We start from the raw sequence: 18989 nt of genomic DNA, 5'->3' as shown, positions 1-18989 counted from the left end.
CATGTAACAGGGACAGTGATGACATGATTCTAATATCTAGAATCTGATTGGTTGCTACGGGAAACACCCCCAATTTTCCTTTTTAGAAGTTACCTAATTGAGTTTTTATAGAAATGATTTCTCTCTGAGTTTAGCACCGCAAAGAGAACACAGAGATAAAACAAAATCAACATGAATTATTTTTAAATAAAACCAGAAAAGAAATATTTTCAAATGCAAACTTTTATTGGGAATGAAATACATTACAAAGTCTAGATTACTTTCTGGGGTTACCCTGAAGTGCAAATCATGTTTCTGTGGGGTACAGGGAATTAAGGTACTTCCAGAGAAATAGCGATGGTGGGATGTGAGATTAGGCTGTACATGCTGCGTTCTCACAGGAGCAGGAGGTGTGGGCTTCAACCTTCTCTGTGATGTCTTCAGACTTGTCTATGCTGACTTGTGTCTCAGCCAGGTCCAGAGAAGCTCCTGAGAGGGGAAGTGCAAAGTATTGTAAGTGCTGAGCCATGCTGCAGGAAGTTCTGTACACACAAAATGGCTTCTCTGCCAGATACTAAAATGGCTGCCAAATATCCACAGAGGATGATATTATAATATAGCAAGTAGAAAAGGCATTGACTGCCATAATATGAAATGCAAAACTGGTAAATGTTATTTCGTCTTGCTGCTTATATTCCCTGGAACTATTTTTTAAACTAATTGTCCCTATTTGTTGAACAACAGCCATCGCTCTTATTTTTTAATTAATTAAATGTATTCTCACCAGAAGGCAGGCAGTGGAATCCAGTTGTTACTTCAGTGGTTGTAACCGGGGAACATCCTTTGGCGCAACGTAAGACGGGATGCACGGAGTAACATTTGGCGCTCTCACCTTCAATGTTCTTCTCGATTTTTACCAGAGAATGATGAACACTGCAACCTTATGAGAAGAGAAAGGGAATAAGGGAATGAGAGGAGCAGGTATCTGGTGTCCTACACTGACTTTGGGACAGGACGTCAGTGAGGTAACATCTTCTGACCAATGCGGCACCGCTGGCCAGAGATAGAGATGTGGATATCTATGAGAACAGACCTCTTACCTATAGAAAAATGTTTATTTATTTTATTTATATTACTCTGCGGAAGTCTCTGCGCTGGAATGAATGTGTTGTGACTGTTAATGATACATAACTACAGATAGTCCCTACCTTCAGCGCATGACTGCGCAGGCAGAATCCAAGCATGGAGATGGCTCTTTTCATCCTTAGCCAGAGAACCATCCGGCCTCTTGAACGCTTGTATCGTCTCATCGTCATTGTGGCCGCACACACCGCATGTCTTGCCCTTCATCCAAAGAGCTGGCACCACCTGGGAACGCACAATGGTGGGTACATGCCATTATTGGTTGCTATTTGCTGTTATCTTATCTGATATCTGTGTAGTTGTAACTAATAGGGGAACGTTACTATAAAATCACACCTCAGATATATGGAAATATTAAATGTACCTGAACAGACTCTCCATTGTAGCTGAGCGTCTCAATACCGTATTCCGGTGCTAAGACGGACACACCGCTTTCTGTCCTGAGAATCTCCACGACCGGCTCTGCAGAGGGAAATATAACGTACACATATATTTACTCTCTGCCTTCCTGTGTGATTTCCTATTTATGTGTGTAAAAGAGATGGGATCACCTACCGCCAAATGACCGGTATGGAAGCTGGTCTTCCAACAGAGCAACGCCATTGATTGTCATATCTGGAGATTGATTCTTATAAGACATGTGAATGTCACTGTATGAGAAAGAATACAGCAGGTTTACTGGTTAGCTGCTTTGTTGTAATCTTATTTGCGGAATGTTTATTTCATATTAGGTCGTTATTCAGTTTGTCTGAACATTGCTTCCGTTTCCGCCATTAAAGAGAGAAAATTTAGAATTCTAAGAGGGGAAGATTCCCAAATGTAACAAAAAAATATAGTGTAAGAGAAACTATCACAGGGGAAAATGTAAATTATAATTTTCTTGAAACATAGGATTCCTATGGGCATTACATTTTTGATATGATAATAGAATACTAATAATATACAGAATTCAGTATACAGTACATTAATCCTGCACTAGCACAGTCTACAAATGATACTGTGCCATATATATGTGGTTTCAGTTGTTTGAATCTTCATTACATCTAAATACATCTGTATTACTTTGTGCCTCTAAACTTATTTTTATAGTGTTTTCGCCAATATATCCTCGGGGGCTTACAGACACATGCAACATTTCCCTATACATCCCAGCAATAAGGCCTCCGGTATCCTTCTAAGTTTTCATGGACAATAGTCCATCTCATCTATGGGTTATGGAAGGGCACCAGTCCAATGTAAAACCCCAGCATTCCCGGATACCTAGCAGGACTTTGCCCACAAGCCGTGGCATCAGGACAGTTCGGACACTTGCAGCCCCCCCCCGTACTTACTAATGTCCAAGTTTAATGTTAATGTCTTTGTGTTCTGGGTGCAGTTTGGACTTTCTCATCATCACCATGAATTTCAGCTCATCGCTGCAGTCTTGCGCCAGGATGTGGTAGCAGTGTTCAGGCATTGCGTAGGCCAGACTCACGCCATCAAAGGTTGTAATGCTGCTGTCGGTGACCTTACATTGGCCTGGTAAGACATAAGTGACATTTCTCGCGTAAAAATGGCTGCGCTAAAATATCTGTTTTTTTTATTTTGTGTGTTTTAAATCCATCCTCCAACCTTGCAAAGACTCCAAGAGATGCTGGGGAGCTTCAGCCAGCACGTTCCATGTCGGCGCTTGTAGGATTTCGTTTTGTGCAATGCGTCGGTCTGGGATTGGGATCGGGAGTCTGAGAGCTCTGTAGAACATTGTCAGCTGTAGCCATGGAATGATAAAAACCCCACATATATATCATTATTATTATTACTCTGCAAATAAAACTTGTATGTTACTTTATAAACGCTGTAACAAAATATAGAAGGATAATTCATTTACCCGCGGTATCTGGATAATAACATCAACAGTGCGTGGAGAACTCAGGGACACTATAAGTTTGGCTTGATGCTGCGCATTCTTCTTATACCTCTCAGAGAACCCTAATAAGTACGCTGCTCCCGGGATAAAGTCTGAAACACTGGAGCAAATGATGGATCATTAACACACGTCCAAAACATGCTACAAGGCTATCTATCAGGCGGGACCTGGACAGACAGAATGTCCACATGGACACAATGCCGACAAAAGGATGTTGACATTTAACATTTCGACAACTGGATGATGACGGTACTTTTTTGTGTTATTTTTAGGGTTAGGTTTAGGCAAAAATGTATGTCTACATTCTGATGTCGGCATGTTGACATTTTAACCATGTCAACATTTGTGAAAGGCGACATATCGCCTGTCGATCTAATGTCCATGTCGATATTCAGAACCTGTCCACATTCTGGTGTCGACATTCTGAAAGTCGACTTTTCATACCACATCCTATTAAGCTTTCTAGGCTTCTCTGTTTCATAAATGAGAAACAGCTTTATCTCTAATTATTATTAATAAATAATAATAATAATATTATATTGATGATGACTACGTACAATGAGGCAGCAGACTTCAGTTTGGATGGTACTTTTGGCCATTGTACGGCGACTTTCAGTGCCGGCTGATTAGCCAGGTGACCGGTCTCAGCTTTAGCAATGATCTTGTAATCCTGGCAGTTCTGTCCCCACCTCAGACTGGCCTAAATGAGTGAAAATAATGAGATGTTAAATCGTATTGGGGAATGAAACATGTCAGAACCATCTCTCCTATTGGCTGATGGAGAGGAGAAGGCTTTGCAGTACCTCTGCCTTATGACCACTCAGAACCTCGGCGTTGAGGCAAGCTCTCCATCTGCTTGACTTGGTGAAGTCCACAATGTAGGCCTGGACATGGGGCTTGGCGTTGAAATAATCTGCATAGACGATCAGCTGGTATCCCTGACGCATGTTGTCATTTCTGATGGCTCGAACAGTGACAACTAGCGATGGGGGCTTGTTGTCGCCCATGAATCTTCCCTAGAACAGTAAATGTACCTTAGTAAATGAGGTCCAAGAAAGTGACAATAGTTTAGCCCGAATCTGTGTTGGCACAACGTCTACCTTGTGGGTGGGTCTGGAAGCGCTGCTGCTGCTGCTGGAGGATGAAGAGCTAGACGATGACGATGCCTGCAGCTTGCTGGTAGTCTAGGTAAATAAAACAGCGACTCGTGTCAGATTACCTCACTTATCTATACTGATCTACAGTAACAGCTTGATGAATGTTCCCTGGCCGGGGGCTGTTCCATCCATCAGCAAAGGGCGGCCATATTTTGTCTCCGTGGATGTAGCCTGTGTCTGTAACATGCAGGTGGCTCTCACTAGGAAACACACTGTAATATAGTTCTGCATCATTCTGTGAGATGATGAAGGAAAGAAGGGCAACTAATATGGTGCAAGGCCTAGACCACAAAACGTACCGGCAAAGACTAAAAGATCGTAATATGTATAGTTTGGAGCAGAGAAGGGATAGGGGGGACATGACAGAAACGTTCAAATACATAAAGGGGTTTAACAAGGTAAAGGAAGGAGACATTCTTCAAAGAAAGAGAAGTATTAGAACAAGAGGACATGTTCTGAGACTGGGGGGGGGTTTCAGGGGAAATTTGAGGAAAAATTACCTCACAGAAAGGGTAGTGGACAAGTGGAATAGCCTCCCATCAGAGGTGGTAGAGGATAAGACAGTAGAGCAATGTAAACATCCATGGGATAGACATAAGGATATCCTTCAGAAGAAGTAGGGATCAATAACGGTTGTGGTATCAATATGTTTAAAAATGGGGCAGACTAGATGGGCCAAGTGGTTCTTATCTGCCGTCAAATTCTATGTTTCTATAAAGAAACAGTCTGTCCCACCACCAAGGTCGATCTGTGCGATATTCCACCACCACTTCGCTCAACTCTACCCTCGCCAGAAATAGAAATCGCCCCATCACTGGACACTTACTCTTTGCGTCTTTACTGGCCTGAAGCGAAGGTCGTAAAATTCTCTATGTCTCTGGAAGTACAAAGAGAGTTAATGGATATATAGTATTTCAAAGATAACAGTACATTTAATCATGACGCATTATATTTATGTATATATAGACATACAGTATATGTATAGGCACCTACCGTGCCTCTGGACGACTGGTCAGTGCTGCTGCTGCTACTGCTGCTGCTGCTGCTCTTCTTGCCATGTTGCCTTGCTTGATCCTTTTGCTGTTGCCTGTTCTTGCTGTCCCTAGCAGAATTGCTGCTGCTGCTACTACTGCTGCTGCTTCTGTTGTTATCACCTGGCTTACGGTGTCTGTTGTTACTTTCGTTGCTGCTGCTGCTACTACTGCTGCTACTACTGCTGCTGCTGCTACTGCTGCTGTGTCTATTCCTTCGTCCTCCTCTTCTGTCACTGCTGCTGCTACTGCTGCTACTACTACTACTACTGCTGCTAGAGCTGGTTCTCGTCTTATGGCCCCGGTTCTCCTGATCATCTCCCTGCTTGTTTCTGTGGCCCTGTCTGCTGCTGCTGCTGCTGGACTGACTGCTGGGCTGCTGGCCTCGTTGTCTACTTTTATCCTTTGCACCATTCGCTGAAGATGAGGAAGAGGATGAAGAGCTAGAAGAAGACGACGATGAAGATGACACATCACGCCTCAGTGTAGTTTCTACACCATCTGCAGCCAGTGTCTGGTGTTGTTTGTGATGTTTGCTAGGATTGTGGTGTTTGTTCTTCTTCTGGCGCAGACTTTCATTCCTGGCCTGCGGGTGAATAAGGAAGAAAATGGGTTATGAAGGCCACAATTTGTACGGAAACGCAGTACCACCCATTCTGCCTGAATAGTACTTACTGCAAAGTCATCTATTCCCAGGATTGTCCTCAGCCTCTTATGGACCTCAGATCCCTCAAGCTGGTCTCCTTCTTTATCCTCTACATCAACCAGGGCAATTACCTTTGAGGCTGCTTTGGGTCCATAGGTTATTTCGATTTGTATTTTCTCTATGGCTCCATCGGAATGAGCTGTAAGGGTACATACACCAGGGGTCACACAGACTCAGAAACATCACCTCCGTGTATACAGCTGTTATATAAGAGGCCAGGACCACCAACCTGGCTTGATTGTGATTTTGGTCTCATGAGATCCCACCACTTGATAGAGTAGGGAATGTTTGCGGGACCCGGCATTGCGGGATTGGTGTTTGAGACAAACATGGAGTGGAAGCTTGGGGATTTTAAGACAGAAGTGGAACAACTGAGCAGGTGAATATTGATGATGTTGTATGCTGGCTAGACCCACATATTTCTTGGACCCAATTTCTGAAGAATCATCCTAAAAATAAAAGGAGAAGAAAATGGTGGTTGACAGAGATGGACATATGTACATTCTTCCCTGAGTTCTAGGGAATTCCTTGTTGGTTACCATCATGCTGGCTCCTTCGGTGGAAGTTCTCCCAGTGGACTCGAAGCGCTTCCTCAGTATGTCTTGACTAGATGATTTGGGCACAAGTTGTGTCTTCTTAGCTGCATCCAGATCTTCAATGTTTCTTGTGATGGCGTATGTCTGTGCTCTACGGAAATTGAGCAAGAAGATCAGCCGCAGCTTTATGTGATACCATATTGGAATTACCAGTTTCTTTATCTCTCAAACTCACTTTCTCTTATTTATTCAACTGAAAGAAGCCATATTCATGTGATTCCATCCTTTCCAGAGACTTTATGGCCTGAACCAATATTCAGCCAATAAGATCACATAGAACGGATGGCTCACTAAGGCATTGGGAATGCGGCCCACCATTTGCATCACTGAAGTACCTACATTATGCCTTGGTGATGTGACTGCTTCCTGTTGGATTAATGGGCTGAATTCTAATGACTGCCGCTTCAACTCACTCAATGGCTGTCTCCACTACTTGTATGTAACAGATGCACTCTACACCTTTCCCTTTACAAACCCCCCCCCAAAAAAAAATACCTGATTTGCAGTAGGTCATCCTCTTGCTGGCAGGGTTGTGATTCAATTTTAATATTCCTGTCCTTCATATCCACATGGGCAGTGACTTTGGCTGGGACGTTTGTAAGTGTCTTGGCGTGAAATTCAATTCCACTCTGGATTAAGGGCGTGTTAATTCCCATGGTTGACACCGCATGAATCAAGAAACTGTTATTAAAATGAAGAACACAGGATTGATAGATGTTAACATATTCCATTATTCCATTATTCCATTATTTCCAGCTGCTTTTATTCCGTTGCCTTCATTAATCCTATGAGCAGCTTTGTTAGGTACGGGAATGATGGACATAATAACTTTGTTCTCACCTGGGGTTGACCTCTGCGTTGATCTGTAGCTGAGATTCTAAGAGCTGAGTAAGACTGAAGTCTGGCGAGTAGCTTGGAGTCATTTTTACGTCAACTGTAGCAAGGAAGGTACAATAATGGTGAATGCGATGCTTATACACCACATGATTGGACAAGTTCGAAATTGCATTCAGGTCTACCTACTATTGACAGGGGAATTGACCACAGCAGTGGTGTACCAGCTAAACTCCATGGGCAAACCAACAGTAGTTGGCACGATGTGACGGGTCTCGACAGCCATGATGGCACGGGCGTATTGGGTGACTAATCCATTCAAAAGCTTGGTCAGGATATTCTTCACTGTGATGTGTCTTTCTGCTGGCTCGTTCAGTGCCTGAAGGGAACAGACCGGTTACAAACATTAGAAAAAAATACAAGCATAGACCAAAATGCAGCTATAGGTCATAGTAAATGCTGGGTTCTTCTTACCCGAGTTAAAGTCTGTATTGTTTCCTTACTGATATTATCAAAGAAGAGCTCCTGGCCAAAGATTTTGATGTATCCCGATATCAATGGGGTCTGGGACGGCTGGCCTCGGAATCCCTTTAGCTGTGGAGAGAAGCTCAGTTACAGCCGTAATGGCAAATCAGGATTGAAAGGAAAGTAGAGAAATATCTCACCAGCTTCGCTATCTGGGCGATCTTCTTATGCATTGGTAAATCAGCGAACTGAATGTCTTGCTTCCTCAGGATCTGCTCTATTCCTTCTCCTCTTATACCCACCTACGGGGATTAAGGACATATTTCCTATCAGTCTCTTCTGCACACATTTTGTTGAGATCAGATAAATGATTATAGACACTAAAAGTCGCTGTACTGAGGTCAAAGTGTTTATTAATATTTGTAAAAATTAATTTAGTCACCATTATATTCTTATTAATTGTCCCTTTTTTCAAATGGCAGTGCATAAAGTCCCTTGCCGTGAAAACAGGATGCATTTATGTATGGGCTATGTCACACAACCGCCCCCCTCGCCGTGCAGCCGGGGTGTGGTGACATTCTGTATATTTGGACAGCTACGGTACATACACTTTTCTTATTCTGCATGATAAATGCAGCTCTCAAGGTTAGATCTCATTCTCTATTTGTTGAGAATTTATATTTATTTTACTTGTCCTGTCAGCTATGCTAATCTGATTATGTGTTGTGTGTTGACGTCTGTACAGTACCGCCTCGCTTGTTTAATATTCACCATGTAATATACCTAGTATCTGATATTATTTAGTATGTGTGTAAGACTGCAATGCAAGGGAGTATATCCAATGCAATAAAAATTGTATTATAATACATAATGTGTGTTTAAAAAATATATATATATATATATATATATATATATATATATATATATATATATATATATATTTTACTGTGTTGCTATAGTTTAATTAAAAAGTATTAGTTGTAAGACAACTGGAAAAAAATGTAAACTTCACCAAATTTATTTTTTTATTAAATTTTTTTCCATCGAAAATTAGGAGATGAACTCTTTCTAGACGTGTTTTAAATTTTCTTGATATATATTATAAAGTGAATCCGTTATATTTACCTCTATTGCGTCGACCTCTGCTCCTGCCACATACGCTCTTACTTTAGCCATTAAGAACACAGGGAACATGGTGCTTGCGCTGTTCATGATGTGGAGCTTTGCTGCAGCGCCGGACATCAGGGAGTCTTGCATGAGAGAGGAAAGTTTAGTACATGGACATAGCGCATATTGTCCCAGTTACGGTACCAATGGCTTCCCGTATACTTACATTTGAATATGTCTAAACGGATTACTTTACTGTAGCGATATCCTAGACTATCAATACTTGGATTGAACAGTTTTAGAGCAACACTGCAGGCGGCAGCCCTGGAGGAAACACAGCGCCATTAGTAATGTGGACTGGTCCTTGTGTTACTGACATTTGCATGATTTTGGTTGAGCGCATGAACTGCATTGCTGGCAATCTGACAGTTGTACATGCTAATATGATTCTGTCTGTGCCCGGTACTTACAGTGGCTCCAGCTGAGGGACAGTGCTCTTAGCCAAAGCTTTCAGTTGAGAGTAGACAAAGCTGGCCAGTTGTAAGTTGGCTTTGCTCTCTCGAACAGCCACATTGGCGATGTTGGTAATCATGGCAAAGCTGGGCTTGGTCTCAAATAAGGCCAAAGCAGCCATCATTCGCTCCTCAGTGCGGGCATTGATGTTCAGGTAGACTTGCAGTAAGGTATCTTGAACCTACAATGTACAATATTTACAATTTCAGCTCTCTAAGAAAGAGATGGTGGCATTCCCACTCCTAACCATTATAAATTCACCTACAGCAAATCTATGGTATCTCTGTTACCTTGCGGGGATCCACCTTGCCTATGTTCCTCAGAGACATAATGGCATCAACCCTGATCCTCACTGAAAGTTGAAGTGAACTGGAGGAAAATCCCACCAAAAATTTCTGAATCCGCTTGATGCTTGCAGGCTGCCCGGCATTACCCAGAGCCTTCAATGCTATGGCCATGTCCTCTTCATGGACCTTGTGGAGGGCTTCAGCTGCTAAATCGTGGAGTGGCTAGAAAAGGAGACAAAGGAGCATATTTTAAGAACAGCTTAATTTATTTCCATTATATTGTATAAATGTGTATAATTTTGTTCTAAAATATAACAGATTGCTGATCACATAGCTATATATGTGTTATCTATGTTCCTAATTCCTCCGTGATAACCATGATTTGTACGGAGTAGTTGATAGGATGTAGTTTTATGAATATTAGCTAATCTCAGAAAATGGCTGCCCTAGCGTAAGTAAACCTCAGTGATATCACTGGATCTTTGTGCAGTGGTAGGCTACCTTCTCATGAATATTGGCTAATCTCAGAAAATGGCTGCCCTAGTGTAAGTTACCCTCAGTGATGTCACTGGATCCTTGAGAAGTGGTAGGCTACCTTCTCATGAACATTAGCTAATCTCAGAAAATGGCTGCCCTAGTGTAAGTAAACCTCAGTGATGTCACTGGATCCTTGAGCAGTGGTAGGCTACCTTCTCATGAATATTGGCTAATCTCAGAAAATGGCTGCCCTAGTGTGAGTAAACCTGTGATGTCTCTGGACCCTTGTGCCGTGGTAGGCTGCTGCGTTCTCATGAATATTGGCTAATCTCAAAAAATAGCTGCAGGTGACGGGCTCAGTTACATACAAATTACTTATTATCTCTGAATGTGTTGTTTCCTCTATACACAAACATAGTACTTGACTTATGTTAATAGATCACTCACCTCCAGAGCTGACTCAGGACAAGTAGACAAGTGAGAGCAGAATTTCTTCACCAAAGAACCGTATGCGAGGATAACAGTTTTGTGCAACGTTGGGTTCTTCTGAATTCTGGAATCTTGTAATATTTCCTAGAAATGAAAGTAAGTGTACTTTAAATCTATTTTTGTCTTTTAGGAAACTAGTACATTTGTCATTTTGATGGTAAAGTTGCTGTAAAGTCTGATTTAAGTAACTATTTTAGGGATTGTAAGGATTGATGATGGTGGAATTAGTATTTGTGCTTTGTGTAATACTCACGAGAGCGATCTGCAGTGCCCGCTGGTTGCCTCTGGCGTTGTGCAAAAGAAGAGAAAGCAGTGGGACTGCCTCTACGATGGACACTTCCCCGTTGCGAATAATTTGATGGGTGAACTTCATGCAGTCCGCAGTGCCACTCATAGGGAGCGCTTGCAGGATCCAAAGTCTGGGATACAGAGATATCACAGTCAATAATCCACAGTAACTGCCAAAGTGTGCATATTATATCATCTAAGGGGATTCAGCATAGCATCTAATATCTAAGGAAAAGCATGACATTTTAGCCTCCATCTCTAAACGCCATTGGTGACATCACCAGCATTTGGGTGGCAGTGCCTGTTTCATTAGGAAGCCAGTTCTCCTAGTAAGGGAGAGGGTATAGGACTTGAAAGTCTTTAAGCTTTTACACCCTGCAGATATTACGTGAAAGCTCCTTTTTATGGCGATAGTATAGACTAGAGCAGACCAGTTTGACCAGACAAGTGGGCGTAATCCATCTACTGGTAGATCGTGGCCGGTTGTTAGGCTAATCTCGACCACAGCTGCCAGCCAAGACAGATGCTTCCTCTTCCCTGTAAGCAAGATCCTTCCCTAATAACGTCAGGCGGACTTAACTCGCCACCCAGCCACCTGTCGGGGCTTCCTAAGCCACCAAAAAGTTTATCAAATTAATATATGATTTTATGTTATTTTACATTTAGTCTGCCCAGTGACCTTATGTAACTATCACATTATATAATATGCTAGATTACAAAGAATTGAAAGTAGATCACTGAGTCCAAAAGTCTGATCACTCCTGGATGAGTTTCTGAGAGGTTTGCGTCTTTCAGTAGTTTGTCGATGGACTTATATAATATAAACAATACTGTGATGTGCTGTAACCTATAGCAACCAATCAGGTGTCAGGTTTTTTTGCAGTACAGTGTAGGTATACTAATGAAAGCTGAAATCTGATTGGTTTCTGTGGGTTACAGCATATCATCGTTTTATAAATGAGCTCCAATGTCTTTAAATGTGACAATAAAAGGTTTTGTAGTGACAGCCTCAGATTTCATGCAGATGATCTACAAATAGTCCTATTTCATATACATATTACCATAGTATACATCATTCCATTACTACCATAGTATACTTCATTCCATTACTACCATAGTATACATCATTCCATTACTACCATAGTATACTTCATTCCATTACTACTATAGTATACTTCATTCCATTACTACTATAGTATACTTCATTCCATTACTACTATAGTAAGTATTCTTCATTCCATTACTACCATAGTATACTTCATTCCATTACTACTATAGTATACTTCATTCCATTACTACTATAGTATGTATACTTCATTCTATTACAACTATAGTATACTTCATTCCATTACTACCATAGTATACTTCATTCCATTACTACCATAGTATACTTAGTAAATTGTTAGAATATGGAACCACCAACTTGTGTTTGGGTTTTGAGGCAAACTGCTTCCAGATGGTCTGCAGGACGTCTGGGGTTGCATGACGCATGAGCTGAACCATCTTTATGAATTTCATTGAGATGTCTTTGTGGATCTTTTCCTGGTTGTTCTGTACCATGTGCTGCAGGATTTCCACGATCTGGTGGAAGCAAACAGCTGAGTATTTATCTGATATTCAACATGAGCAGAACAGAGCAATAATAGTATACGCTGGAAAACCCTTTTTGGTGTTGTGTATATTCTGGCTGTACTTCTGGTGTGGTGTATACTCTGGCTGGACTTCTGGTGTGGTGTATACTCTGGCTGGACATCTGGTGTGGTGTATACTATTGGCTGGACTCTGGTGTGGTGTATACTCTGGCTGGGCTTCTGGTGTGGTGTATACTCTGGCTGGACTTCTGGTGTGGTGTATACTCTGGCTGGACTTCTGGTGTGGTGTATACTCTAGCTGGACCTCTGGTGTGGTGAATACTCTAGCTGGACCTCTGGTATGGTGTATACTCTGGCTGGACTTCTGGTGTGGTGTATACTCTGGCTGGACCTCTGGTATGGTGAATACTCTGGCTGGACTTCTGGTGTTGTGTATATTCTGGCTGTACTTCTGGTGTGGTGTATACTCTGGCTGGACTTCTGGTGTGGTGAATACTCTAGCTGGACTTCTGGTGTGGTGAATACTCTAGCTGGACCTCTGGTATGGTGTATACTCTGGCTGGACTTCTGGTGTGGTGTATACTCTGGCTGGACCTCTGGTATGGTGAATACTCTGTCTGGACTTCTGGTGTTGTGTATACTCTGGCTGTACTTCTGGTGTGGTATATACTCTGGCTGGACTTCTGGTGTTGTGTATACTCTGGCTGGACTTCTGGTGTGGTGTATACTCTGGCTGGACCTCTGATGTGGTGAATACTCTGGCTGGACCTCTGGTGTGGTGTATACTCTGGCTGGACCTCTGGTATGGTGTATACTCTGGCTGGACCTCTGGTGTGGTGTATACTCTGGCTGGACCTCTTGTGTGGTGAATACTCTGGCTGGACCTCTGGTGTGGTGAATACTCTGGCTGGACCTCAGGTGTGGTGAATACTCTGGCTGGACCTCTGGTGTGGTGAATAATCTGGACAACCTTTTTTGGCAGGGGTGTAACTAGGTATTTGAAGGCCCCATAACAAATGTTTGTAAGGTCCCAATGATAAAAAATATATATAACACATGTAACTCTGACAAGGAAGACGGGGGCCCATAGCAGCTGCACCCCTGGCACCTACGCCTGCTCTAAATCATGTCACATAAAAGAGACACTGAGGGTTATACTGGGCAGGTTAATAACTGCAAATGCCACAGAGGGTCACATACTGTATACTCAGTCTTCTTGATTCCACCACTGGATGGTTTTATATTTTAATGACTGTATTACTAATTTCATTTTGATAACTGCACAATCTATCCTATCAGCAATGCCATCTTATTTCACAATACTTGGTGGACCCGTACTGATCAGTAAAAGGAAGCCTTGATAGGATGTGGGGTGGCATGGAGTAAATGCGAATGTGTTTTGGGGTGCAGAGGGAGGGGTTTGGTTGGGTAAAAGAGTGGCTTGTTTTGCACTTGGTAGGTATACCTAGTGATTATGGGGAAGCTGTGGAGATGTGTATACCCCTTTACAGAATGCAGTACCTGTGCCTCAAGGCTCTTGGGCTTTACTAGAACAAAAGGAATCTGGTTTATTTCATCTGCAAAGTTATAATGGAGGTTCCCGCGGCTCTGGAGCTGAACCTGAGGGGGATTTTGCTGGTAGCTCTTCATTCCTGTCCAGGTTAGTATTTGCCTGAAAGAGAAGAAATGTTGTAAATTGACTTTTCTGGTTGTAGGTTTTGCCTGTGATATAAATGACCAGGACATAACAGCTCCCAATCGTCCCTGTGTTATAGAGACTTTCTAGCAGACAATCCTATGCACCAAACCTTCTCAAGAGACGTAGAGGTGTTGCCCACAGCAACGAATCAGCTTCTAGCTGTCATTTTATAGACTGTGCTTGAGAAACAAAAGCTATAATCTGATTGGTTGCTGTGGGAAACACCTCCACTTGTCCTCCTGTGAAGGGGTGACACATCTCCCCCAATCACAGCCATACTGTGTGGAACTAGGCCAGTCACTGTTTTTTTGCATTTGCAGTTAATACATTCACAGGAGCCATAGACGTGACTAAGCCATAATGATGTCACTGGCTCCTAGTGGTGGGCTGCAGGCTCATGGGTATGGATCCAGCTGATGGAACATCTGCCTCTCCTGGGTGCTTATGGAGATATGTGTTATACAGTATAACTTAAGATGAAAAAATGAATTTCCCAGCTTTGCACATTAATGATTGCAATAAGCAGAACAAATAAGTTGAGTGGTTTCTTTTTCCATGACATTACTCACTTGGCTTCTGTGATGGCTCCACCGTTACGTTCCTGGAATGGAGAGTAGTGGATGATCTCTTCAGAGGTCACCTGCATGATGATGGTGTTGTGTTCCCGGTTCTTTAACTTGTAGGTGTAGGTTGCAGCATCACGTACGTTCTGGTGCAACTAGATCATACAACAAATGCCGTGAGTCAGGGGCAGGGTCTTCTCGTCATCTTTAGAACTTTCACATGAACAAGAACCTACCTGTTTGCAGGACGGGCAGTGTTCCAGGAAAGCCATCCCAATATTCTTTGCTACTTTCTCTTGGCAGTTATTGTAATCAACGGACTTTACAAGAACCATCTGATCTCCTCTCTGGTTATCCTGAATCACGTACCTGGTGTGGCAGACACCTCCGATGCTGGACTGTGGGGTTAGGAATGGATAGATTAGGGAGCGCACAACATGCATGGAAACCTAAATGGTTTTGAAGAATGGTTAAGAGTAGACCATGCAATGTCATTAGCACAAACCTCCTGCAGGTCATACACATTCTGCGACTTCTTGATGTTGACGTGGAACAAGCTGAGGATGCCTTTGTACAAGTTGACCACAGTCTCGGAAACATCATTAGAGGCGAGAATATTGCCGATTCTTCCATTGTGATACTCAAACTTGATTGGCTTCACAAACTGCTCGGCGACTGTCTGGCTCAGCTTGGAGGAACGCGTGAATGGGTCTTTTGGCCACGCACCGTTGATTTCTTTTATGTTGAGAGATTGGACCTAAAAGAGAGGAACATTGCAGTAGATCTGGCGGCTTATATCACCTTCTTAGCTAATATAAACCTAGCCGGGTTCTCAGAGGCAGATCTTCAACTGAGAAGCTACAGGTTAGTAAAACAGCACAGACACTTCCAAACGTCATTTCACCTAAACTAGAGATGGAGACGTTCTGGAATGGAAGCCATTGTAAATAAATGGTCAAAATGAAGGTTTACCATAGTCCACCAGGACAGGGGCCAGTAAGACCTCTGATGGTGGATATAGATGGGGGGGAGTAGGGTGACAAGGTGGAAGTGAAGTCTTTAAAACATTTTCTGGGTCAAATGATAACTCTCTATGGAGAGAGATTTGTGTTTTTCTTTTTACCTTTAGAAGGAACATTCTCTGGGCATAGGGACTGATTTCCAGCTTGCAGGCTATGTTAATTCCGGCACGGACAAATTCATTTTCTGGAAGCCCAGTCATTATAAATGCCTCATAGTCATAAAGTGTTATTTTATTCTGACTGAATGTAGGATCTAAGGATGACAGAGGACACAGGTTATCAGTAGGTGACACACAGAGTTAAAGATCTACGTACACTGATGTGACATAGTAAAATGATAAATCTCAATGTGCAGCTGACATACAGGACAGAAGTAGCCACCTACAAGTCATGGCGTATCTGAAAGCACAGAGCAGGTATCTAATAGGCCAGTGGTGCCCAAACACTGTTCTCGAGGCACCCCAACAGTTCAGGTTTTAGAGATATCCATGGTTAAGCACAGGTGGTTAAATCAAATTGACTTAGGTCACCTGTGGTCAAGCATGAATATCCTTAAAACCTGAACTGTTAGGGTGCCTTGAGGACCAAGTTTGGGAACCTCTGGTTTAGAGATATGCATGCTCAGATTGGTTCGGATTTCCCCGCCAAGTTCTGATTTTTCTTGCCAAATTTCGGGTCTCAGAATGAGGCAAAATGTCATCTTTCATGGGCAAACATCATCTTTCATGGACAAAGTCCATGAAAGATGATGTTTGTCCATGATGGCTCTTTCTGAGACCTGAAATCAAAGCGGGAAAAAACAGAACTTGGCGGGAAAATCTGAACCGATCCCAGACTGCACATCTTTACTCTGGTTTAAGCACATTCAGGGCACTTTATTTTGTCTTAAGAAAAGGGTCAAAGTTCTGCAAAACTTTGGCTAAATTAATAGTAGTTGCAGTTTTTTTTTAAACTCCAAGATTAATACAAAGGGGATAATATTACTGGCAAAAAAAAAAAACCCCGAAAACAATCTTTCAGGACATAATGCCCCCTTTGTTGTGCAATTCTGCAAATTAGGTTGCAGTGGAAGAATCCATAATGTTTGTAATATAATATAATGTCCTGTAATTGATATGTGTATGAGCAGTGAGCTGTGATGTCATCGTTAAAAGGTCAGACGTCATTAGAAAAACGTATATTTAAGGCATGGTGTAGTATCTGCTAGCAATAATATTCTTAGAATTTATAGTAGGGCGCACATTACTATATATATATATAGGTCTGCTAGTAGCCAGCTATATCATAAGATGTGTCTTTTTATTATGGGATGATGCTGATTATAATGATTGGTAGGTTTGTGGTGTCTTGCCCATGTATTGTTCATTCACACAGAATAGTATTTCCGCACCCTTTTATAATACTTTTCATCTTATACCCTTTATTTTGCTATTTATAAAACAGCTATGATGGAAGTTTACTAAATCGGTAACATATTACATATATGCAATGGAGACATAAATTATGAATATTTATTAATATTTGCTAAACTGTCTTCATGTGACCAATAGCTCTTACCTATATTGCCTTCTTCTGCGCCTGTTGAGAAATATATATAAAAGTTAACATTAGATATTATATAATGAACAAGGGAAATGTAAAAAAAAATAAAAATAAATACAAATTTTTATAAGACTGTAATATTGATTAATTCCTATAATATGTATAATAAGAAGTAACTTTGTATCTCCAACAAAATAATGTCGCTTATCTCTGAAGCTACTAATAAGGCAGCTTCATCTCCTGCAGACAACTCACCCGCTAGTGCGAGCAGCAGTACTAGGATGATTCCCCTCATGATGATGGTGAATAGCTGACACAGAACCGGCCGGCGTATTTATAGCAAACGCTCTGGCAAACAGCAGATTTTGAACACATAATTTTTGGCACATTATTGGGTCCTTATCGGGTTTGGCTGGAAATCTCCTGAATCAACCATTAACCTTACACCAAACTAAAAGAACACAGACTGAATTTTTTATATTAATACTGATTTAGAATTACATATTTGTATGACATTTATATTTATATTTTTTCTATATAGGGAGAAATATATTAGATATATAGCATAGGTTTCATATTATATTGTATTTATTTTGGAAAATAGTTACTTGTTTTAGATAAGGTCCACGTTATATTAAACTTTGCCCCGGTCACCGTGACCTGTCTTTGGGGATGAAAATGTACCAAGTCAGATTAACCCTGCATAGTCATCACATAAGCTCAGACCTATGCACCATCGTTACATCCATAGTGTAGCTTGTTGTATTATACATTTATTGAATAAGCCGTCTGCAGGTGACATAAATGGTTTGTATTATATTTGGTCCCTCTAGTGACAATGGGCCCCTATTCCCTATAGCGATAAGCACGTTCATTATATAATATATAATATATCATGGCTAAATCCCCTTGTTTTCCCCAGTTATGTTTAACTTTCTTTCTTATTTCTAAATATTATAATGTCTCTCTGCATAAAAATTGTGTTAAAATTGGATGTAGGAAGCTGACTTCTGTCTGAGCTTTTAGGATTACTGTTGGGAGGCATGCGGATGGCAGCTAGAGATGGCAAGGGTGGCTTGCGGATGGCAGCTAGAGATGGCGAGGGTGTCCTGCGGATGGCAGCTAGAGATGGTGAGGGTGGCTTGCAGATGGCAGCTAGAGATGGTGAGGGTGGCATGCAGATGGCAAAAAGAGATGGTGAGGGTGCCTTGCAGATGGCAGCTAGAGATGGTGAGGGTGGCCTGAGGATGGCAACTAGAGATGGTGAGGGTGGCATGTGGATGGCAACTAGAGATGGTGAGGGTGGCCTGAGGATGGCAACTAGAGATGGTGAGGGTGGCTTGCAGATGGCAGTTAGAGATGGTGAGGGTGGCCTGAGGATGGTAACTAGAGATGGCAAGGGTGGCTTGCAGATGGCAACTAGAGATGGCGAGGGTGGCATGTGGATGGCAGCTAGAGATGGTGAGGGTGGCATGCGGATGGCAACTAGAGATGGTGAGGGTTGCCTGCGGATGGCAGCTGGAGATGCTGAAGGTGCCCTGTGGATGGCAACTGGAGATGCCAAGGGTGGCCTATGGATGGCAGCTAGAGATG

General features: G+C 42.1%; 1 protein-coding gene across 3 annotated transcripts; it reads right to left on the bottom strand.

Moving 5' to 3' along the window:
- Positions 1 to 352: 352 nt before the first annotated feature.
- On the bottom strand, positions 353 to 17691 carry LOC148436332 (vitellogenin-A2-like). 3 transcript variants are annotated; one of them, XM_088465032.1, is made up of 36 exons: positions 17652 to 17691; positions 17412 to 17432; positions 15956 to 16107; positions 15338 to 15589; positions 15069 to 15230; positions 14839 to 14987; positions 14092 to 14242; positions 12402 to 12559; positions 10944 to 11109; positions 10649 to 10774; positions 9728 to 9946; positions 9395 to 9618; positions 9151 to 9248; positions 8943 to 9067; positions 8018 to 8119; positions 7827 to 7946; positions 7542 to 7731; positions 7359 to 7452; positions 7014 to 7199; positions 6462 to 6609; positions 6152 to 6371; positions 5892 to 6061; positions 5388 to 5802; positions 5179 to 5339; positions 5012 to 5062; positions 4129 to 4212; positions 3832 to 4044; positions 3586 to 3728; positions 2990 to 3128; positions 2734 to 2869; positions 2454 to 2640; positions 1678 to 1772; positions 1487 to 1584; positions 1188 to 1347; positions 764 to 919; positions 353 to 468 (listed from the first exon to the last, which is right to left on the bottom strand). In XM_088465032.1, exons 1-36 carry the CDS (start codon positions 17689 to 17691, stop codon positions 353 to 355), a joined length of 5427 nt encoding a protein of 1808 aa, XP_088321158.1. The 3 variants fall into 3 exon arrangements, with proteins under 3 accessions (XP_088321158.1, XP_088321157.1, XP_088321159.1); XM_088465031.1 differs by having other exon boundaries at positions 5179 to 5802; XM_088465033.1 differs by lacking the exons at positions 17412 to 17432; positions 17652 to 17691 and having other exon boundaries at positions 5179 to 5281; positions 5345 to 5802; positions 15956 to 16099.
- Between the last annotated feature and the right edge of the window lie 1298 nt (positions 17692 to 18989).

Source organism: Taudactylus pleione, unplaced genomic scaffold (genome assembly GCF_031769625.1).
Source record: "Taudactylus pleione unplaced genomic scaffold, aTauple2 ptg001807l, whole genome shotgun sequence".
In the NCBI taxonomy this organism is placed as follows: domain Eukaryota; kingdom Metazoa; phylum Chordata; class Amphibia; order Anura; family Myobatrachidae; genus Taudactylus; species Taudactylus pleione.
Note: the sequence above shows the minus strand (reverse complement) of the source record. Positions and strands in the feature narration are given on the sequence as shown.